Genomic DNA, 24,565 nt, shown 5'->3' with positions numbered 1-24,565 from the left:
GGCAGATGTACTCTGTCTCAAAGATGGCACCGACAATATTCTGCGAGCGCATCATGCTAATCTTGACCATGGAGATGAGAAGACTCAGATCATAAAGACGGCACTCAAGTTCATATCCAATGATATTGCCTTGATTGATTTAGGTCCAAAGTCATACCCCACCACACACAGTATGACTGACATCGATAGTCAGCTGACACTTGTTCCTGCAAGCCTTCAGATGTTCTTGAGACCGATTGTCAAGACAGACGAAAGAGTTGCCGTTTGGGGGCAGAATTTTATTAAGGCCTGTCGACCTCGGTCTGGAGTATTGCCACACCAAATGGGGCTTGCCATACAACTTGATCATAGATTTGGGTCAAAATGGATGCTCAACAAGTTCCACCGGCTGGGATACACCGAGTCTTACACGGAGACACAAAACTACAAATACTGCTTCCTTAATAGTAGGAGTGGAGATGATGTTCCAGATACTTCTGGCACTCTTGACACCATTGTGGAGGAAACCGATGAACAGATCAATGATGAGGTTGCGGTTGATGCTGCGCTTGAGGATCAATCAGTGATGACAGCCAAAGTGCCAGCCAGTGAAAGTGAATTGTCAAGTAATGATCAGGTGGTCTTTATGGAGGTTGGGGAAACAAACAATGCAGTCACTCAGTTTGTTGGAGACAATATAGATTTAAACATTGTCTCTATTCACGGAAACACTCCCTTTCACTCAATGGGTTGGATCGAAGTCACCTCTCCGGCACCACCTTTGCCAGATCCACAGACAACAGCAGCTTTCCCCCGGGTGAAGTTGAAGGCACTCGACAAAGCTAAGATCCTGAGAGGAACTGAAGTAAAGATTATTCCATTTACGAACAGGAAACAGATAGGAACGAACGCGATCATGTTTCTCCCCCTCGCTGAGCTTTCCTCCTCCCTGGCTCATGAGCAGCCACTCCTCACTCCAGGTGACACACTCTGGGCAGTGGGGTGGGTGATCAAAGCCAACGATCCTGAGTTCCCACACTCCAACTGGAATGGCTGGATGAAGAGAATCCATGCTAATGATGCAAAGCAGAGCACACAGATCGAGTTCCTCCCAGTTATTGAAGGAGACTCTAATGACCTCAACACCATCTTCACCACTCTGAAAGAGTGCATACGGCGCGCTGGGGTCGCTATAGTGACCTTTGATCTTCCGATTTGGCTGAAGGCTGTGAATATAATAAAGCAGGCAAATCTGTTGTTGAGTCTGAAGAAGACATAGACAATGACTGTTGAAACTTCTGACATTGTGAATGAGAAATAACTCTTGAGTATTATATATGTATGTGAAATAAAAGCTACTTTGTGTGTAAATGTAAAAGTGAAAATATAAATGTTAACAATCAACTCAGAATCATGAAAAACCCTTATTTGACCCCTCATAAGTTACTTAAGGGCCGATTTAAAAAAATAAAAATTCTCGAAAATAATTTTTCGGTACCCGAATTCAACAGCTTTTTTTCTGGGTTTCCCACGGGAGTTGAACTTCAACATTTTAACACATGTTATTACACACCTTTACAAACATATTGGTGAAGAAATTTTTTGGTAACAATTTAGTTAACAGATTTGTGAAATATCTCATAAAATTCCCTTACTAAGGGGTGAAAACAACCTCCGTCCATCTTCGATGGCGGAGGTAATCACACATACATGTCTGATTATGTATGATGTATCATGTATGTAAAATAGTTTTGTAGCACTTACTTAACTGATGCATTACGCCAGGCCTTCTTGGCGGCCACTGTTGCGGGAATTGCTGTCTTGTGTACACATTACGGTTCGGGTTAGTGTTTTATTTGAAACATCATCCGATATGGATTTGGGCACGTTTGAAGCCTGATTGGCCAAGCTGTGCAGTTTAAGCTCCGCCCTTCCCCATTACCTGCGCTTGAGGGAGTGACGCGCCACTGCCCGAGCCAATGGGAGACAAGAGGCGGCTCCACCTCCTTACTTGATATAATATGAGTTCCACTTCCGTAATACAAGAAACTTCGACGCAGAAGGAGACCATCAAGTCCATTAAAGAATCTGCTATTATTACCAACGTTTCTATATTTTTTTTAAATGCTCAGCATCAAGCAACGAGGGAGCACGTGCTATTTTATTTTAAATTATTTGGTACGACTTGGCTGAGATTCGAACCTCCGCCGTCCCAGTCCCAGACTCAGAGCGGACGCTCGAACCGTTACATCACCGAAGCTGGTAATGTACACCGTGCGATTGCTGAAGACGTCGCTATTTCACGTTGTTAATTAAGGATTAAAAGTTTTTATTTTGGCGTTGATCTCCATGTGTGAAAATAATGTAGTGCAGCAAGTTACGGGGAAATTGCCCCAGGGGGTTAGGTAGGTGTGTGTGTGTGTGTGTGTGTGTGTGTGTGTGTGTGTGTGTGTGTGTGTGTGTGTGTGTGTGTGTGTGTGTGTGTGTGTGTGTGTGTGTGTGTGTGTGTGTGTGTGTGTGTGTGTGTGTGTGTGTGTGTGTGTGTGTGTGTGTGTGTGTGTGTGTACACGTGTGTACACAAACCGAGAAATTTGTTGCATGCAACTGGATCACTAAGATGTGCACGTGTGTGCGACTGCTTACAGTGGAGACGAGCTGCACCTTCAATGGATCTGTACTGATTGATTTGTAGAGACATTTAATAACGTGCATTCTATTGGCTTACAGAGGATTGTTTTTGTAATCAAGGGGTGTGTTCCGTTAGCAATCAGCTTGTTATCGCTCGCCAAGCCAGCCGTTCCTTACCAACCGTTTGGTTGGAGTGCTTGCTTGAGTACTTGAGCCACTTGGCGAGCGATAAGCTGATTGGTAATGGAACACACACCTGATTTCTTACCGTGTGCCACAATGCCTAGGCCCTAGAGGTATTGGAGATAGAGGGGTACATGGATATTGATGTGGGATTTGTAGGTAGCTTGAGTATGGATGGGTGATTGTGTACATCTGTGCTCAGTGTGATGTCTGAGAAGTGTGTGTGTGTGTCTGTGTGTTGTTTCTTCTATATTCCTTTGATTTTAGTTCACCTGGAACGAAGTTCAGGGGAGCTTATGCGATGGCGCGTTGTCCGTCTGGCCGTAAACGCTGGAAACGTCTTCCCCGAAACCGCTAATGGGATTGCGACCAAATTTGGTACAAATCATATTTGTTGTGTTGTGACTAAAGTTTGTTCACGGCATTAAAAAAAATCGGGGTCAAAGTGGGTCCAAAGTGGGTCCCTCAATGGAACCAGCAAATGAAACGGTCAAATCAATAATGCAACCACACCAGGTTATAACAAACAATAATATATTATAAATCACACAAAAAGAGCCATACAACAATGGGGGCAATCACCCCTACTTTCAAATCTTATGATGATATCCTTGTCAAGCCACTTAACCCCACACTCACGGCACCTCCCCCAATGTCTCTGCACGCTCCCGCAATCGGAGTCAAGGCCCGATGGTCAATTGAGGCGTAGGCGAGCGAGACGACCCAGTGGTCACGTTGTTCAGCACCCAGCAACACAGCGGTGGAAGGGAACCTCACAAAGACGCGCTCCGACGTACACATTGCGGTTCAATCCGCGAGCCTCCGTATAATTCTCACGTGCCCCTTTCTGGCACAGCCGTCCCCGGCAAACCACCGGGGAATAATGCCCAGCCGACACGACAAAAACCTGTTCACTGCAGGTTGCTCGCGTGGTGAAGATGGCGGACGGCTTTCACTCCAACCCGGGCTTTGAGGCCCGGATCCTCCGGAACCTCGATGAGAGTACCCGACGACACAGGCTCCACGCACTCCGGCGATATTTCTTATCACCCAAACTTCCCTTCAAGGACGCAAAGTTCACTCGCACTGTACGTCGAACACTCGGGCCGGAGCTTTAACAACCACATCTCTTTTCGATGTCCTCCCGCCTTTCTTCCTCGCTCCACCTCTTCCCGTCACGATCCGGATTTCCGGCCACATTTTACCAGGAGCGCTTTTAAATCTTTTAACCACAACAACCCTTTCCCTTAAGTCACAATAAGCATAATATCTAGAACCAACAAAGATAACAACAACCATAACGAGGGCCGAATCCGTAACACAATGTTCAAGGCATTATAAAAATAGGGTCTTGGGAGGTATATGGGGTTGAGGGAGGGAGGGTTCCTCCCCAAAATAGGTATGCTTTTCTTTGTTTAAAGTCTTATGATTATGTTAGTATGATTCGATATGCTGCCCTGTCTTCTAGCAAGCATTGAAATTGGTTTAAAATACCTTTAGTCAGTGCAGTAGACTGTTTATTCTACCAGGTGAGCGCCAGGGGTATTGCCCCTATGTTTGTGTTTGTTAAACTACATTTCAAAGTATGAAATTGAACAAAATTGAAGGTAAAGCAGGGCAGCCCCCAGCTGAACTAGCCTCCCAGGGGACTAACCATCCTCAGGATTTGTGTTCCTCGACAAGGTAATGCTGTAGTTTACTCAGATATCCAGGCTGTAGGAGGTGGCCATTCTGGGTTAGCCAATGGGGAACACTTGTCTGAATGCAAAGCGTAAATGTGGGATTTGCAATTGCAAAACTTGTCTTGTATTTGCCACAAACAATATAATTAATTGTACAGTAATGGCTAGATCTTACAAGTTAAAAGAAACAAAATAATTACATGTAAAACCTCAAATATAGTTTACTTATTGACCTGTAGCAAATGTGCGATGCAATATGTTGGTGAAACAATGCAGAGATGTAATGTAAGAATGAATGCACACAGGAGCGGCATGAAAAACCCAGATAAAACTACTGGTTGTCCACTACTTATTCGTCCCTTTACTTATGGATTTTGTAAAAATGTGAGTTTCAGTGTTCAGGTTATGGAAAAGAAAAGCGGACATGGCCGAAAAAAGAATGGGATGGAAGATAAAATGATCACACAATTGCGTGAGTGTAGAGAACTTTTCTGGATTAAAGAATTAAGAACTGCTTACCCTTATGGATTAAATGAAAGAATTAATGACACGTATACACAACATAATGGACAAAACAAAATTGCCTCTATTTTTAACACCCTATCATGAGACTCTCAGAGACAGAGTACATAACTATGGACGTAAATGTCCAATTACAGACACACCACAACAAATTGTAAATGAATGGTTAGATCTTAACAAATCAAATATCTGTACATTACTTAACAGCAGCAGAATAAAGATCAATACCTTAAAAAAAAGAAAACAACTGAAAGAAGTTAGGCAAATCGTGAACAGATTAATGGAAGAGGACGATCTAGACTCTAGAGGAACTCCCAATCCAACACATGGAAGCAATTCTGGACATGATTGACCATAAAATGTACAAAGAGAAACCTAAAGAAGTGAATCGTAGAAAAGACAATGATATTGTTATGGTTTTTAGAACCTTCACGAGTAAATTTTAGTAAATGTTTCCCTTATAAATGTTCCCCTGTAAATATCCCCATCAATTGGCTTGTTAAAGATCGCACCCTAGTTAGTCCATGTACAACACGTAGCGAACTATAGGACCTCTCCGTAGTTATTTCATTATGTGTTTCAGTAAAGGATCTGTTCCCAATAGTTGAATCTGCGTTGCATTAATCAAATAAGATAGGCCCCATTCCGTCCGTTTTGCTCTCCCTCTTCAAATTGTTGTGCCTCGCTTGCCAACAGCGTTCGCCGCCGTTGCACTGGGCTGTTTACTGGCACCACGCCGCCATAAGCCATGCGGTCAAGCCGAGGAAGAAGGGGGCGGAGCCGCCAGAACAAGGTGTGGCACGTCGACTCGTCATTGGAGGTGGAGTCAGCAAGCCCTTACCGACCAACCAGCGCCGCGGTGAGCCAACCGGTAGGCATGTCATCAGAGCCGGTGGCTTGATTCCAACACGAGCAATAAAAGTGGCTATGAGGGACTGCTTGGAGAGTCGGGTGAGAAGGTACCAGAGAAGGCATGAGAGAGACGTGATCCGGCAGATGAGGGAGGTACCAGGCGAGCATACCGCTGGATCGTGAGGCAGAAGAGTGGGTCCGCAACGGCGACAACAATACAGTAGTCAATTGACATTGTCCGACCGTGTGTGAAACCGAATACGTGAAGCTGCCGCTGGCTGTTCGCTTCCAGCCCGAAGCGTGGACCTGGAGCGGACCTCCTTGCTGTGCCTTCCTCCGAACCTTCCAGCCCTGCTGTCCCACTTGGACCCTTCTCCTTCTTCCAGTCATTCCTGCCTGCCATTCCCTGTCGTGTGAGTCTGTTTGTTGTCCTGGGGAATAATATAAGACTGCTTAAGGCTGCCCTGTGTATCTTCTTCTTCTTCGTCCTGTATATTACTTTCGTTTCCTCTTCTTTGGTTTTGTAAATAATGAATAAATTACACCTGTTCCTTCTTATTCTTTGGGTTTTCCTCTCATCCGGTCGCTTTAGTGTTTTCCCTCATTGAATACCTGTGGCGCGATTTTGGCCAACACTCGGAGTCGGGTTAGTTCGTTGTTAATGGTTCGAGCTGCGGATTGCTAAACCGCTCGGCAAATACCATCTTGTCCGTGGTTCGAGCGGTACTTGTCTCCCTGTTTTGCAGAGGGATTGGTAAAGGTATTCGGGAGAACACCTTGACCAATAAACCTGACCAATTTCACCCCACAAAAGAGCATTATAAGTACCAGGACCAGAGACGGCCAGCTTAACAGGCCAAGGGGATTAACCCCCCTTGCTAAGGGGAGTGCCGTCTCTGAGATCCGTAACAATATCGTCAAAATTATGTTTGATAACAAAGGGGTGGAAATGATCAATCCCGATAAAATACTTCAACATAAGGAAGTGTGGAATCCCTGGTGTTGGCTTAGCGGTTAGGGTGCCGGCTTAGGATCCCAGGATCCTGGGTTCGAATCCCGGTCGATCGCTGAATTAACGCCAGGGGGGTTGACTCAGCCTGTCATCCTTCCGAGGTCGGCAAATTGAGTACCAGCTTGCTGGGATGAATGATCCCGGTGTGTCCCCCGGTTTAGAATAGGTACACCGTATCCCTGCACATCGTAAGAGCGTGACCAAGGGTTGGCGTCAGGAAGGGCATCCGGCCATAAAAACATTGCCTCAAACAGGGAACCATGATTGTGATGGGGCCCGCAAGGCTAACCCCCGCTCTGGCGGGGAAAAATGGCCTTAAAAACGATCATTCGTTCATAAGGAAGTGTGGAGTAAACTTCCAGAAACAATACAACGGACAGATCGACCAAGAGTTGTGTTCATTTTGGGAAATTCAATTCGGGGAAAGATCTTCAACTACAAGGAAACTGTACAATCTATAGACACAGAGGAATTGTTAAATAGCACACATCATTGTAATTGTGAACATTCCGTATTCAAAGATCCACATCATAAACACGTTATCACAGGTGATCTTAGAATAGTAAAAGGTTACATGCATTACTTACATAAGGACCAAATTATAGAGAAAATAGGATTAACTGGAATAAAGCAATGGAACTTAGAATGATGGGACTGGGCGAATGAATGAGGGAACAAATTGATAAACATAAAGTACCAAACACACAAATGGCTTCATGGTTGGAGGAGGTAGAGAAACGTGTGAAAAGGAAAGTTGTTGATTTGAAAAGAAAAGTTTGAATCAATAATCCGAAGGCAATTTTAAACAATCCAGAGACACGTGATTGCTTAAGGCAGCTTCAAACACAATATGTTATTGTTCCAATTGACAAAGCAAATAATAATATTGCATTTGTATGTAAAACATTCGACATTCAAACACTTTTGGAAGAATTGGGCCTAGGCACGTGAATTTCAAAGACCTACAAAATAAGTAGCGATAACAAAATAAACTTGCTACAACGTCATATAAATCACTCAAAGGTGAGAAAACCGTTCGTTCCGGATAAACACCATAAAACACCATTCATTTACTGGATCCCAAAAATGCACAAACACCCTTGCAAGATGAGGTTCATCATCGCAAGTAGAGAATGTAGTTTGAAACATTTGTCAGGTAGTATAACAGCGGCGATGAAACTAATCTATAAATGCTTTAAAAAACTACCATGAAAAAGTGAAGTTTTATTCTGACATTAAAACATTCTGGTTCATTGACAATTCCAAACCGGTAATTGACAGTATCCACAACATTAATAACAAGGGTAAGGCTAAGTTCTTTAAACTTTTGATTTTTAAATCTTAAAAATTTAAACTTAACTTTAAAAAAGCCTTTCAACTTTTGATTTTTCCACATTGTACACAAACATTCCACATGACAAGCTCGTAACCGCATTGGACAGAGTAGTAGATAAAGCATTTGCAGGAGGTAATAAAGCATACATTAATGTATATCAAAACGGAGCACACTGGTCTGTAAAGGATAATCGATATTCGTGTAGCTTTTTCAAAAAGTAAACTCAAAGTATTAGATTTCTTCTAAACAACAGTTTCATTACATTTGGCAACAATATACTCCAGCAGACAGTGGGCATGTCCATGGGTTCAGATCCCAAGATACTCCAGCAGACAGTGGGGATACCCATGGGTTCAGATCCCAAGATACTCCAGCAGACAGTGGGGATACCCATGGGTTCAGATCCCACGATACTCCAGCAAATAGTGGGGATACCCATGGGTTCAGATCCGGCCCTTGACATATCTTGTGCCTTCGATAGTCTGGCATCCCGCCCTGCTCTCCAAACTACTCACAATAAGTTAAGGATTTTTTTTTTTTTTTTTGTATACAGAGTCGAGGCTCATGAAAGAGCTAACATTTATCAAACAAACAAAACAAATAAACAAGCAAACAAAGTATATAAAAAGGGGAGCGGTCGACAAGATTGGGAGAGAATGGGAGGAAGCACACAAACACAACATTTGAGAGCAGGGACATCGAGAGATGTTTTTGGAGGGAGAGGGCCTGGGGGGAGGCAGGATAGGTATAAAACGCAAGGACACCAAGGACTTCCAGGAAAGAAGTCAAAAGTCACCTCAAAAAAGTGGATTTGGGGTGAAATTAGCGGGGGTAGAAAAGATCAAGGTTTTGGATTGGGGAAGATAAGAGATGGTGGTGAACAGCCGTTTTAAAGACGTGGAGGGAGGAGTGGGATTGAAGAGAGTGAGGGAGTTTGTTCCAGAGGCCGGAGAAAAGAGGAATGAAGGAGTGATGGTGAGCAGAGAGTCTTGATTTTGGCAGTTTAACCATAAGAGGGTTGCAGGCAGATCTTGTGCGACCTGCAGGAATATTTGGGGGACAGAGCCCAGAGAGAGCTGGGGGAGCAAGACCGAAGAGGAGTCGGTAGAAGGCGGAAAGACCAACAACCTGCCTGGGGTGATGAAGTGAAAGGCTCTCGGAGATAGCGTCATCGCGGGAGATTCCAATGATTCTGAACGCGTTGGTTTCAACAGCGTGAAGACGAGCTAGATGTGAGGCAGGAGCACCAGCCCAGAGGGGAGAGCAGTACTCCATTGAGCTGCGGATGAAAGCCTTGTATGTGGTCAGGAGCTTAGGTGTGCCAAGGAAGGACTTCGCACGACGGAGGATGCCCAGTCGGCGACTGGCTTTGGAGGCCAGCTGAGAAATGTTGTTTTCCCAGGAAAGATCATGGCAGATAGTGAGACCCAAAAGCTTGAGTGACAGAACTTCTTGGAGAGGATTATTCAGAAAGTAGATGGAAGGGTTGTCCAGTCGGTCTTTTCAGAGAGACATCGTAAGAGTGTGAGATTTGTCAGGATTGAAAGACGTGGTCCACTTGTTTGCCCAGTCTGTGATTTTGTCCAGGTCTGCAGAGAGTGAGGAGGCTGCAGACTGCCGATCTGAGGGATGAGGAATGGAGCGGCAGAGAGTGGAGTCATCAGCAAAGAGATAGAGAGGATTTTCAAGAGAGTCAGAGAGATCATTGATGAAGACCAGAAAAAGCATAGGGCCCAGAACACTGCCTTGGGGAACTCCAGCCTGAACAGGAAGAGGAGATGAGAGAAACCCATTCAGGGCCACACGTTGACTACGACTAGAGAGGAAGTCCGCCAGCCATGCGTGGAGATTTCCATGGATACCAAAGGAGGAGAGTTTGGTGAGCAGAGCGGGGTGCCAGACCGTATCGAAGGCACGTGATATGTCGAGGGAGACAGCTCTAATTTCCTGTTTGGTATTGAGGACCTCCATCCATTGTTGAGACAGCAGAAGCAGCATGTCCAGAGTAGAGTGACCTGGTCTGAAACCAAATTGATGATCAGAGATCAAGCCATTGGAGAAGAGGAAAGATTTCATATCCGAAGCAATGATGGATTCCATGACTTTTCTGATAATTGGGAGAAGGCTGATTGGTCTGTAGTTGCTAGGATCTGTTTTTGCACCTTTTTGTGCAAAGCGGTGATGTTGGCTGATTTCCAAGCAGATGGCAGTTGACCTTGAGCAAAAGAGAGGGTGAAGAGAACAGAGAGAGGGAGTGAAAGAGTGGAGGAACAGGATTTTAGGACCCGTGGGCTGATGCCGTCAGGTCCAGTTGCAGAATCAGTCGAGGGTTGACAGAAACTTTTCCACCTTGTCAGGAGGAAAGGACACGGAGTCCAGGAGCAGCTGGGTACGACTGGGTATGGTGGGTACAGAGAGGGATGGGTTTGGGACACAAGATTTAGAGGCAAACACAGAGTTGAGGCATTCAGCTTTTTCACGTGCGGAGTCAGCTGTGTAGCCATTTGAGGTAAGGGAGGGGATGGAGGGGGAACAAACACCAGAAACAGATTTGACCAGACGCCACCAGGATTTGGAAGAGGGAGACAGATAAGAGAGTTCGGTCTTGAGAACGGAGAGATATTGTTTCCTGGCTCTCCTGAGGGTGGACACACTTGTTTCGGGCTTTGTGAAAGGAAATGAGATTTCCTTCCGTTGGATTTGCTTTCCAGGAGACAAAGGCAAGTTGTTTCTGGGCAACAGCCTCACCACAAGATTCCGTGTACCATGGACTGGAGGAAGGGTATGACAACTGAAGACGAGATGGGATAAATCTGTGCATGAGAGAGAGCAATTTACTTTGGAAGAATTCCCAGGATGAGTTCATGTCAGAGGTGGTAGAGATGGGAGACCAGTCCAGATGATTGATGGCTGCTTGAAGGCCGTGCCAGTTGGCCTGAGTGAAATGCCAGACTCGTCGACGCTGAGCAGGCTCCCTGAGAATGGTCAGAGAGATGTCCACTTTAACAAGCACATGATCAAATGATCCGATTGGAGCAGAAGAAGAGCAGCAGACATTTTCAGGGAAGTTAGTCATAACCAAGTCCAGAAGAGAAGATGCTCCGTTGACTGAGATCCGGGTCGGGAAATTGACATTGTGTCAGTCCCAGTGAGTCGCAGAAGTCCTTTGCTGAGGAGCCATGGCTGGTGAGAGAGGTACCCACACCCAGCCAACTAGCATGGTGACAATGGAAATCACCACATATGAGGAAGAGAGAGTTGGGATGAGTAGATAGAAGTTGGTCCATATTATCAGACAGCGAGATGTAGATGGAGTCATCACTGTTTGGTGGACGGTACAACACACATATGAACAAGAGGTGGGAGCGAAGGGGAAGCCGCAGCCAGAGGTATTCCTGGGGGTGAGGTGGAGAGAGTGCAGTGCAGGGCGAGTGAGGAAGAGTTTTTGATAAAGTTAGCAACCCCACCTCCAGGACGAGGCTCAGGTCTATCATACCGGAGGAGGGAGTAACCCGGGAGAGATACGAAGGAATCAGAGACATCATGAAGGAGGAAAGTTTCTGTTAAGCAGATCACGTCTGGTTTGACAGAAGCAACCTGTATGGAGAGATCAGTTAAGTTTGAACGAAGGCCCCGGATGTTTGAGGTCCATACCGTTAATGACGAGGAAGGGGGAGCATCGGATATAGAACAGGGGGGAGGAGGGGTAGGGTAAGAGGTGGAAGAGGTAGGGAGAGCTGTTGAAGGTGTGTCAGAGATTTCAGAATAGCTCGGAGAAAGGGAAGGATGTGGCGGACAAAAGGTGTGATGGTGATTGGGTGAGGCACAATGAGGTGTTATTTGAGGAGGGGGAAGAGCGAGGCAGAAGGTTGGGGAAGATGGAGGTGAGAGTTGGAAGGGGGAAGAAGTGGGGAGGACGCTTTGAGGAGGGGGAGTGAGAGGGGGGAAATTGAGAAGAAATGAGGGTGGGGAGATTTGAAGGGGAGGGGCGAGGGGGGAGTTTAGGAGGGAAGGGACAAGGGGAGGGATTTGAAAGGGATGGGATATGGGGGAGATTTGGAGGGGAGGGGTGAGGGAGGAGTCTAGGAGGGGAGGGGCGAAGGGGAGTCTTGGAGGGGAGGGGTGAGGGGTAGTTTAGGATGGAGGGGGCAAGGGGGGAGATTTGAAAGGGATGGGTGATGGGGAGGATTAGGAGGGGAGGGGGGAGATTTGAAAGGGATGGGTGATGGAGAATATTTGGAGGGGAGGGGTGATGGGGAAGATTTGGAGGGCAGGGGTTATGGGGAAGATTTGGAGGGGAGGGGTGAGATTGGATTTTAGAAAGTGTACGATTAATGGGAAACGAACATTTATTGAAAAATATTGGCAATATTTTGGCAGGTTCTTCGGTGTGGTTGATTTTGTGTATTAATTATGTTGAAAAAAGTTGTTGGTCCTAATTCTATGGTTATTAATGAGTGTGAAAAAACACAGCATTCTTGATTTCAATACCATTACCCTAACCCCTATAAAAAATAAAATAAACTCACTCCCACAATATCCCTAACTTATTGTGAGTAGTGTATGTTATCCATGGAAATCTCCACGCATGGCTCGGGACTTCCTCTCCCATCTTAGTCAACGTGTGGCTCTAAATGGAATTCCCTCATCTCCTCTTCCTGTCCAGGCTGGAGTTCCTCAATGCAGTGTTCTGGGCCCTGTGCTTTTTCTGATCTTCATTAATGATCTCTGACTCTGGAAAATTCTATCTTTTTTATGATGACTCCACCCTCTGCCGCTCCATATCTCAACCCTCAGATCGGCAGGCAGCAGCCTCCTCGCTCTCTAGAGATCTGGATAAATCACAATCTGGTCAAACACGTGGAATATGGTCTTTCATTCCTGACAAATCTCACACTCTCACTACCTCTCTCCGAAAAGACCGTCTGGAAAACCCTCCCATCTACTTTCTGAACAATCCTCTTGAAGTTCTGTCACTCAAGCTTTTGGGTCTCACTCTCTGCCATGATCTTTCCTGGGAAAACCACATTTCCAAGCTAGCCTCCAAAGCCAGTCGCCGACTGGGCATCCTCTGTCGTGCGAAGTCCGTTCTTGGCATGTCCGAGCTCCTCACCACATACAAGGCTTTCTTCTGCAGCTTGATGGAGTACTGCTCTCCCCCCTCTGGGCTGGTGCTCCTGCCTCACACGTAGCTTGGCTTCACGCTGTTGAAACCAAGGATTTTAGAATCATTGGAATCTCCCACGATGAAGCTGATTCTGAGGGCCTTTCACTCGCTCACCGCAGGCAGGTTGCCGATCTTTGTCTTCTACCGGCTCCTCTCTGGCCTTGCTCCCCCAGCTCTGTCTGTGCTCTGTCCCCCAAATATTCCTACAGGTCGCACAAGATCTGCCAGAAACCCTCTTCTGGTGAAACTGCCAAAATCAAGACTCTCTGCTCACCTTCACTCCTTCATTCCTCATTTTTCCCACCTCTGGACCAAACTCCCTCACTCTCTTCCATCCCACTCCTCCCTCCAAGTCTCTAAAACAGCTGTTCACCACCATCTCCACGTTGTAGTCAACGCTGATTATGCGTATCTTACCACTTACTGATTATATATCGTAGTCATATGCGTGTCTTACCCCATCCAAAACTTTGATCTTTTCTACCCCCGTTAATACACCCCAAATCCACCTTTTTCAAATTGCGTTTTCCATCTTGTTTATCCTGTGAATCCTACCCCAGCCCTCTCCCTTCCACAGATCTCCTCATGTCCCTGTTCTCTACTGTTGTTGTGCTTCCCTCTCTCCTCCCCTCCCCCCCTGCCCCTCCTGTCTCCTGCTCCCTTTATTATATGTTCCATGTGTTAGCTCTTACACGAGCCTCGACTTTGTTTACAAAACTAAAATATATCGGAGTGTCGACACATTGATGATTTATCCTGTCTGGGAAGCACCGGGATGATAGTTTATAGCTGGGTCGGGATTAAAACCCAGGCTAGACAGCTTAGAAGATAATGGAGTGTGGGTACTTCGAGGTCATCCTAACAGCCGAGGTCGTACCTGAACGCAGTTAATAAAGAAACCCTGAAACTCACTTCTTGACTTTTGTTAATAATTTAATTTTAAAAATCGCTTTTTCCTAATTTTGTTCCGATTTCATTCTATATTTCGACATAATTATTTAGGCCATTGCATTAGTTCCGATCATGAAATATGAAATCTGATTTCGCGTATCAGATTCTATATATACTAGGGCATGCCCGTACGTGGGTGCAATGCCCGTACGTGGGTACGTGGGTACGTGGGTGCGAGTACGGTGACAATCCCCCCCCCCTCTATTTACATGAAATGGTTTGGTCCATGAAATGTTTTGGTCCATTCGCAACGACCACAGAACCCCCCCCCCCCCCTCTATTTACATGAAATGGTTTGGTCCATTCGCAACGCCAAAGCGAACGGCGAACGGCTAAATCGCCATAGCTCGGTAACTACTTGTCCGATTAATTTCAAACCTTGAAAAGGCACATCCTCGGGTCCCCAGCAATATACCTGGCAAGTTTAAAGTATATCGGACCCGTGGTTGTCGAGAAACAGCGGTCACAGACATACAAACATACAAACATACAAACATACAAACATACACACAGAGATTACTGGAATTATAGATAGATAAAGCAGTAAAGTATGTTTGTTTGTTTGTCCTCTTATAACTCGAGAACTACTCATCGCAGAGAAAAACCAAAGGCATATTCGGAATCAGTACGTCTCAGAGCAACTACAGCACACCTTAAATTTTAAAAAAACTTCGGGTTTTAAAATTAGCGTATTAGCGCAGAAGCGCTAGCAGAAGAGGGAGGGAATCGAAGGGAGGGAGCGCAGCGCTCCCTCTAGCGCTTCGCAGCGCCAGCGCTTCTGTTAGCGTAATTAGCGTATTTCGGATCGTTCATTTTTCAACTTCATTATTCGGAATCAGTACGTCCCAGAGAAACTTCGTAATGTTAATTTTTCAACTTCATCCGATTGACACGGGACCAACGGCATGTGACAGAGAGTGAAACATACATGCTACATTTATTTGACGACAATGAGTTCCGACTTCCGGGTTCGTGCCGCTAACCCTGTTAGGCGCCTTTTGTGGCACACAGGGAATTACCAGTGAACTGGTACTCAATTTGCCGACCTCGGTAGGATGACAGGCTGAGTCAACCCCCCTGGTGTTAAGGGGGAGGAGGAGGGGAGGGGGAGGGGGAGGAGGATGGGAGGGGGAGGAGGAGGGGAGGGGGAAAGAAGGGGAGGGGGAGGGGGAAGAGGGAGGAGGAGGGGGGGGGAGGAGGGAGGAGGGGGGGAAGGGGGAGGGGGAGGGGAATGGGGAGGGGGGAGGGGGGAGGGGCCCTTCTTCCCCCGGGCACCCCCACATCCTCCCCTCCTCCCTTCCCCTCCCCCCTCCCCCCCATTCCCCTCGCCTCCTCTTCCCCCTGCCCTCCTCCTCCCCCGCCCGGCAATGCCGGGTACTTCTGCTAGTTTAATATAATAAGAATATACGATACTGTAGTGGTTACCTTATTCACATGTCGCGGTTACCTTATTCACATGTCGCGGTTACCTTATTCACTTGTCGCGGTTACCTTATTCACTTGTCACGGTTACCTTATCTGCATGTGACGGTTACCATTACGATGGGTTTGGTCTAACCCACGCACACGGGCGTTTGGTTGTGTCGTCGTGACGCACGCGCGGCTGTTGGAGCCACGCCCTCCGAAGAAGGTTCTTGGTTTTATATAAGCCGTTACGACTTCTGTTCGCGAGGAGTTGCTGGAGATTTCTGTACAATAAACAACCTTTTGTACCCAACGAAATGGCCTCTTCTTGTCGTCTTCGGCAACCGCTAAACTGGTGACCCCGTTGCCCCCGAACGTATTCGGGGGCCACATGAACACGGCAGGATTGCGACTGCAATTTCTTCCACAAGACCTATACTCGAACTGCCGGAGTTTTAGCAACGACGAGCGACCATGTGGTTTGCGCATCGCGCTCGGTTCCTCCTCTACGACTGGAGGGGCGAACCAGCTCCGGGATCCTCCGAAGGAACGCCGTTACGGGGCGTTGGCGGCACGGCTACTTCGTCGCCTTCGCGCACACAGGCCGAGTACTGCTGCTCATCGCCTTTGCGCACACAGGCCGGGCACGGCTACTTCGTCGCCTTCGCGCACACAGGCCGAGTACTGCTACTTCATCGCCTCCGCGCACACAGGCCGAGTACTGCTGCTCGCCACTCCTACTACTGCTCCTACGGCAGATCCCGAGGCTGATGCTCCTGCAATTACAGCTACTACCGCTGCTCATCTCTTGCGCATGCACGGCTGCTTTGTTACCTTCGCGCGCAGTGCTGCTCGCCACTCCTGCAATTCCTACTGCTGCAACTACAACGGCTACCGCTGCTCAGCACCCGCGGCCCGGCTCTGTTCCACCCGGGAACTACGTACACGCCCGTGGCGTGCCTTCTGGGGGGGCGCATGTAGTGGTTACCTTATTCACTTGTCGCGGTTAACTTATCCGCATGTGACGGTTACCATTACGATGGGTTTGGTCTAACCCACGCACACGGGCGTTTGGTTGTGTCGTCGTGACGCACGCGCGGCTGTTGGAGCCACGCCCTCCGAAGAGGGTTCTTGGTTTTATATAAGCCATTACGACTTCCCTTCGCGAGGAGTTGCTGGAGATTTCTGTACAATAAACCACCTTTTGTACCCAACGAAATGGCCTCTTCTTGTCGTCTTCGGCAACCGCTAAAATACATTATTTTGTGGCGGACACGAAAGCCCACTGGCGTGGTGACATCATTCCGCGCACCAAGTGGGCGGCGGCCACGCCCGAGGGGTAGGCGTGGCCTCAGGATATACACCGGGCGCGCAGCCCGGAGCAGGCCAGTGCTACAGTGACCTCTTTGAATAAAGAACATGAAACTTACTGTGTTGTCCGCTTCCTCCTTGGTAGCAAGTCGCGCGCGTAGCACCGCGTGCTTCATTGGTGACCCCGACGTGATAAGTCAGCTGTCGATGACCACCCGAAACCGCCGCAACAATGGCTACCAACACGGTCTCCATCAAGCTCCCCGAATTCTGGGAGTCAAGCCGAAGTTTGGTTCCTGCAGGCGGAAGCCCAGTTCCGACTTCGAGGTATCACGGTGGACGAGACCATGTACTGCCACGTGGTCGCCGCCCTCGGGCCCGGCACGGCCACCCACGTCATATCGGTCCTCAGGGATCCACCTGCCGACGGCAAGTACGAGGCGGTCAAGCGTCTCCTCCTCGCCACATTCGGCCTTACGGTGGACGCACGGGCCGATCGCCTCTTGGACTTCCCCGAGATCGGGGACACGCGACCGCGGCCCAGAGCGTTCACGGCCTTCGTCGACCACAAGGCGCTGGTTTTCGTGATGGGCAAGGTCGCCGAGCCGTGGTCGGCCCGGCAACAGCGTCACCTCACGGCCGTGTCCGAGTACACGACGGACATCCGACACGTCGCGGGAAAGGACAACCCGGTGGCCGACTGCCTTTCCCGGGCCGTCGCCCACGCAGTCCACCTTGGCATCGACTATGCCCGGATGGCGGCGGACCAGGCCGCCGACCCCGGGGTCCAGGCCTTGCGGACCGCCATCACGGGCCTCCGCATCACCGAGGTGCCCTTCGACGGCGTGGGCACGGCCCTTGTTTGCGACGTCTCCCTCGGGCGGCCTCGCCCCATCGTGCCCGCAGGCTGGCAGCGCCAGGTTTTTGACGCCATCCACGGCCTGTCCCACCCGGGCACGAAGGCTTCCTAGATGTTGGTCGCCGACAAGTTTGTTTGGCATGGCCTCCGGAAGGCCGTCCGCGGCTGGACCAGGAAGTGCCTCGCGTGCCAGCGCGTGAAGGTGCACCGGCATACCCAGGCCCCATTTACGGTGCCGGCACGTAGGTTCGACCAGGTGCACGTGGACCTGGTGGGGCCTCTGCCCCCCTCGCGGGGTTTCACCCATGTCCTTACCATGGTGGACTGCACCACCCGGTGGCCGGAGGCCGTGCCTTTGGCGGCGACGACGGCGGCAGACGTCGCGCAGGCGATCATCGCCACCTGGGTCGCCCGGTTCGGCGCCCCCTCGGACATCTCGTCCGACCGCGGCCCCCAGTTCACCTCGGAGCTCTGGGCCGCGGTCGCGCGGGGGCTCGGGGTCCAGCTGCACTGAACCACGGCCTACCACCCCCAGGCCAACGGCCTGTGCGAGCGGTTCCACTGCCCGTTGAAGGCCGCGCTCCCGGCCACCCTCCACGACGGCGGCTGGGTCGACAGGCTCCCCTGGGTCCTGCTGGGCCTCCGGACGGCGCCCAAGGAGGACCTGCGCGCATCCGCGGCGGAGTTGGTCTTTGGACAACCGCTGCGGGTGCCGGGCGAGTTCCTCCCTGACCCCACGGCACCTTGGTCCACGGCGCAGGAGCGTTCTGCGCTGCAGGAGACCGCCCGGAGGTTCGCCCCGGTGCCGACGGCGCACCATGGGCACCCTCCTATACACATTGCCCCAGAGCTTCGCACCGCGGAGTACGTCTTCGTCCGACACGACGCCCACCGGACACCACTGCGGCCCCCGTACGACGGGCCTTTCCGGGTGCTAGAGACCGGGGTGAAACATTTCACCCTGGACATCGGCGGCACTCCTGACCGGGTCTCCATAGACCGCCTCAAGCCGGCCCACCTCGACGTGGACCACCCACCGCCGGTGGCTCGGCCCCCGCGTCGGGGCCGCCCCCCTGCGGGCGGACCCCCGGCACCACCCAGCACCACAGGCATGCCGCCCCCCGGTCCGGCACCCATCCCTGGTACAGCCGGGGGCATCCCACCTGGCATCCCTGCACCCCGGACGCTGCCGGTCACCAGAGGGCGCTTCGGCCGGGTCATCCGTTTGCCCCGCAAACTGGCCCTCCAGGTGCGTGGGAATTCTGGGGGGGCGCGTGTGGCGGACACGAAAGCCCACTGGCGTGGTGACATCATTCCGCGCACCAAGTGGGCGGCGGCCACGCCCGAGGGGTAGGCGTGGCCTCAGGATATACACCGGGCGTGCAGCCCGGAGCAGGCCAGTGCTACAGTGACCTCTTTGAATAAAGAACATTAAACTTACCGTGTTGTCCGCTTCCTCCTTGGTAGCAAGTCGCGCGCGTAGCACCGTGTGCTTCAATTTAATCTTTTGCCAGGAGCCATTCACATTGCGCCTAGCTTCACACAACCAATCAGCGTAACCGCAAACGGAAGAACGGACAACCATCTGTTTTATATATGTATAGATCGACAATCGTGATTCGTACGTAGACAACGTCCATACCTCCTCCCCCTTTTGCTCTTGTACGCATGACGCAGCACGTACACAGTTCTGACGCACCTGACACGCATATGCGTTAGAGTCCCTGTATATATAGAGAGTTGTGTCAACTCAAATTTGGACGCCATTTTGTGTCTAAGTGTGTCGGATTAGATATACATGTACATTCGCGATATGGGGTGATATATTCTAAACCTGCTAAAAAAAAATTTTACTACACATATTTAGTCTTATTATTACATACAGGTGATATTTGTTTTGTCAAAAACTCAGCTATTGCCGTGAAAAAGAGCTGTGTGGTGATATTAAAAGTGGTATGGCAATGCATATTACAAGCCAACACTGCATATAAGAGCTAACATTATAAGTAACTAACTATAAGACTATAACTATAACTATACTATAACTATAACTATAAGAGCTAACATTATAAGAATTTTTATTCTAACACAACACAGTTTAATTTTAATGAGCTGTCATGTACTAGTACTTCCACAACAGAAAATCACATGGACAATCTTCCGGAAGATGGCCAGACAAATCGCTAGCTCTATCGACCACATGTATATTGATATCAAACAGGGATAACAGCTTTTGAAAGTTGAGCCAGTTTTAAATGTGGGTACACAAATACACCTGTTTTACTGCATTAATCACCTAGAAATATTGTATGTTTTGGGAACGATAGCTGTCACCAGGTTAAATATATAGGGATTGTCCAATGTGCAAAATCTTCCATCACTACAATTTGGCCATAAATCCCGGGGTGGGAAATATTTGAGCAAATATGCCACAAGACGCATGAGCACTGTACAAAGCAAACAATAACTCGTCAAATTTTGGACGTATGGATGGCTGCACAACCCACAAAAAAATTGAGCAGGTCCCCCCCTAAAATTGCTTTTATGATTGCCGATTAGGCTAAAGATTTTAAACCAAAAAAATAACTTGCCTCGGAATAAGTTTTGAATGGACGGACAGACAACTGAAAACAAAACGGACCATGGGTTTCCCACCCCTATAAAATCAAAATTAATTCCCTCTGAAAAAGTACAGTGACATTGCCCGCAGACTACCCAACCGCAGACCAGGCAATGCCACTGTACCGGGACATTTCATCAATCAATGACAATATGCGGGCCGCTAGGACTACCCGAAAAAAATTGAGCAGGGTTCTTCCCACGGAAATGCATTTTTGGTCAGCTCCTTGAAGATTATAAACAAACACAAATCACTTCCCTTTAAAAGGGTTTTCAACGGACAGACAACCAAAAAAAACCGAGCAGATAGAATTGCTTTTGAACATCGATCATCAAGCGGCGTGGGCCTACCTGGCAGAGTCTCGAGGAGTCGATCGCTTTCCAGCTCTTTCGTCTGACTTTCGCTTCCCAAATTGTCTTCTGACTTTATCACTTGGAAATCTATACATCTTATATTTCCCAGATTTGTTTGAACAACCAAAAACAGAACAACCAGTCATTTTGTTTGGCAATAAACAACATTCCCGTACCAAGCTGACGTTCACGCACGGTGAAGTTAGACACAAAATGGCGCCACGAAATCACGTGACCAGAAATCTCGGGTCAGCGCATGGCGCAACTCTCTTTATACAGGGACTCTAATATGCGTATGTAATAAATAAATGTCCCTAAACTGTAACTCTGCACAGCGTTCAAATTGTTATATGAATGAGATGCTGTACTTGTCCAAGACCGGCCAAAGATGTACATACAAGTATATAATGATCAACGGGTATATTTACTTCAAAAACATATGCAGTTTTTCTTATTAGTTTTATATATTTCCTGTACAGCACTCGTATTTTTAATATTTAAAATATTGGTGTGTATTGGTTGGTTGTATCTCGTTCGTATAGCTTATTGACCGTCAATCGGTTTACTTTAAGTGCGATTTAATTCTAAAATTGGGTTCTCAGCCTGCAGGAGACGTATGCAAAATCTATATAGAGTCTTGTAGATCTGAAACGATACCAACAACGGTTATAAACAGCAAAACAAGAAAAATAAACATAAAATTTAATCTCCGGCTTAAGCAACGATTCGAACGAAGGAAAATAATCCAAGGCGCGATCGAACGACTTCTGAGAATGAATTAAGAACGACGAAGCGCACTCTAAGACGGGTTCTTATTTTTTCCCGTCATGTTCTGAATAATCAGTTCCTGCTATTGAGCCTCTTCTGGTGAAACTGCCAAAGCTGAAGAAGATGGACCCTCAAAAGGTATGAACTCGTTATTAAACGATTCCATCTGTTCATTCAGACCATCCTCCGCGTTTTTCTCGTAATTTCCATTCACTCGGCGCTTTACCGCAGCCAGTCCGCACTTGTCTCTTGTTGAGCAGTGCGTTTGGCGGGCGTTGTCTGTCTGGAACCAATTCATTCATTTCCTCTCATAAGTATCATCATATTATTGAATATAATAACAACATTCGGTTATCAAGGATCGCATGCGGATGGACATGACAGCCTTTGTCTCTTTTGTTATTCCCTTTTTTGTTTGCTTTACTGAGGGGAATTGGCACCCCGTGTGTAGGTACGTGACTATCGGCTGTGGTATTTGTGATATTTGTAGTATTGTGTAGGTATTGTAGGTGTGTATTTATTGTGTAGTATTGTGTGGTATTGTGTGGTATTGTGTAGGTACGGCGTGTGGTATTTGCATTACGTTTAGGGCTCGGTCATCACAACAATTGTTTTTCCTATCCCCCTGCCCCCCCCCCCCTCCCCCAAACCCCACTCTACCCCTGGCATCATTGTGCTTCACTGCTAGTTACTAGTTAGCCAGTTGCAGTTTTAGTCCCTTGCAATCTTGCATCATTTGACTTCCTTCGGATAGACGTTAAGCCGGGCGTCCAGTCTGCTAGCATTAGTTGGTGGACCTTAATGAAGCTACCCTGCCTATAATGAAGAGTCGGTGACTTATCGCCAGCACCCTGGCTAAGTTGCAAATTCCTGCCTTGACTAGCTGATACACATACACACACACATACACACACACACACATACACACACATACACACACGCACATACATACACACACATATACACACACACGTGGATGTGTTGAGACCTGGGAGGACTCCGTTCCACCTTCTGTGAAGCCCGCAAATCGAGATAACAAGTAAGAGGGTTGGATTAGGAAGGGTTAAGGGGGTGTTAAAGATCAAGGGTCATGATGGGGGATGACGTGAGGTGGTGGTGCACCACCTGCTAAACGACTTCAACAGTGAAAGGTTTCCAATGTTTTCACATTCTGCAGCATTTGCTGCATTGAGATGTTCCCTTTGGAATACATTGGTGCAAAGACATGGAGTACTACGCACAGCTTGCAACGCTGATGGAAGACCTTGAATGGCATATGGTGGTTTGACCTTGGAGCCGAAGGATCATTCTCAGTCCGCACTTGGTTCCTTCTCAGTCCGCACTTGGTTCCTTCTCAGTCCGCACTTGGTTCCTTCTCAGTCCGCACTTGGTTCCTTCTCAGTCCGCGCTTGGTTCCTTCTCAGTCCGCGCTTGGTTCCTTCTCAGTCCGCACTTGGTTCCTTCTTAGTCCGCACTTGGTTCCTCCTCAGTCCGCACTTGGTTCCTCCTCAGTCCGCACTTGGTTCCTCCTCAGTCCGCACTTGGTTCCTCCTCAGTCCGCACTTGGTTCCTTCTCAGTCCACTTGGTTCCTTCTCAGTCCGCACTTTCACCAACTCCCCTACTCGAGTTTGTCTTTCTACGAAAGGGATACATCATCTGATGGGGGAGGATGAGACAGGATTCAAATTTAGGCCACAGCTGTACTATAGATAGACGATGGTGATTGCACTAATTTATCTGATAAACATCATAAGCATGTGTGGGAAATCTTATCGGGGGTATTTCGAATCCTGAAGATATATATATATATATATATATATATATATATATATATATATATATATATATATATATATATATATATATATTTATTTATTTCTGCATGATCTGGAGAAGATTGAGCTCGAGCAGAATGGAAGGAAACAAAATGGAAAGGGGGAAACACCAAGAACAGAGTCAGTGACAGTGAGAAGAAGGGTTGCGGGAGGATACATGTGGGTGAAGAAGCCTGAAGACCTGTGGTGGTGGTGAACAGCTGTCTTGAATTCCTGGAGGGAAGAAAGGGACTGAACAAACTGAGGAGGTTGGATCCACAGATGAGGGAAGTGAGGAACAATTGGGTGGTGGTGAGAAGTGAGCCTGGATCCAGTGAGCCTGGATTTTGAGAGTTTAAGAAGAGGGTATAACTAGTGGACCTCAGGTGCCCTGCAGAAACCTTGAAGAGGGGGAGGAGAACATGGAAAGAGCGGTGGGTGTAAGACCCAAAGGGAGGTGGGAGAATAGAGTCCACCAACCTGTCTGCGATGCGAAAGTAACAGGTCTGGACACTCAGCGGTGTAGTGGGAAATCCCAATAATTTTGAGGGCCTTTCTTTCCATGTAGAGTAAGGTGTGAGGCAGGGGTGCCAGCCCAAAGAGGAGAGCAGTAATCCATGAAGGCTTTGTAGGTTGTTAGAAGTTCAGATTGGCCAAAGAGAGTCCTTGTAGGATAAAGGATGCCTTGTATGTGGCTATCTTTGGAGGCCATTTTGGAAATATGGTCTGCTGATGAAACATCATGGTTGATTGTGAGGCCCAAACGTTTGAGTGACTGAACCTCTTCAAGTGGTTTGTTTAGGAGGCTGCTGCCTGCCAGTCTTGAGGATGAGAAATGATATGGCAGAGGTTGGAATCATCAGCAAAGAGATGGGCAGGATTTTCCAGGGAATCAGAAGATCAGGCAGTGTTTTATATAATATGTTCCCAAACCTTCATCACCAAGTGTTGCTTCACTATCCTGGCCTGTTTCCTCTGGTCATCTTTGTGCTTGTGAGTTTGTCCTGTATACATATCTACTTTAATCCCAGAATACGAGGACTGTTGTCTGCTCTTGCAGGATGTAAAAACGTTATCTTTTTAGTCGGAAGATCGTGAAGTCGCTCGCTCCGAAGCTTTGTCC

At 48.1% G+C, this 24,565-nt stretch overlaps 1 protein-coding gene across 2 annotated transcripts in view; it reads left to right on the top strand.

The window, feature by feature from the left end:
• Positions 1–2,022: 2,022 nt before the first annotated feature.
• LOC137421949 (FSD1-like protein) overlaps positions 2,023–24,565 on the top strand; it is a 99,746-nt gene continuing 77,203 nt past the window's right edge. The window contains exon 1 of one of the 2 annotated variants that reach the window (XM_078773050.1): positions 2,023–2,241. Coding sequence is in view for 1 of the 2 variants with exons in the window: in XM_078773049.1 (XP_078629175.1) it covers positions 21,751–21,765 (15 nt within the window). In the remaining variant the exon portion in view is untranslated. Of the gene's footprint in view, positions 2,242–21,514; positions 21,766–24,565 lie in introns of those variants that run through there. The other variant, XM_078773049.1, reaches the window with a different exon arrangement.

Source organism: Myxine glutinosa, chromosome 2, assembly GCF_964187855.1.
Source record: "Myxine glutinosa chromosome 2, kmMyxGlut1.1, whole genome shotgun sequence".
NCBI classification, from domain to species: Eukaryota; Metazoa; Chordata; class Myxini; order Myxiniformes; family Myxinidae; genus Myxine; species Myxine glutinosa.
The sequence above is the reverse complement of the archived record's forward strand: the minus strand, read 5'-3'. Positions and strand labels throughout refer to the sequence as shown.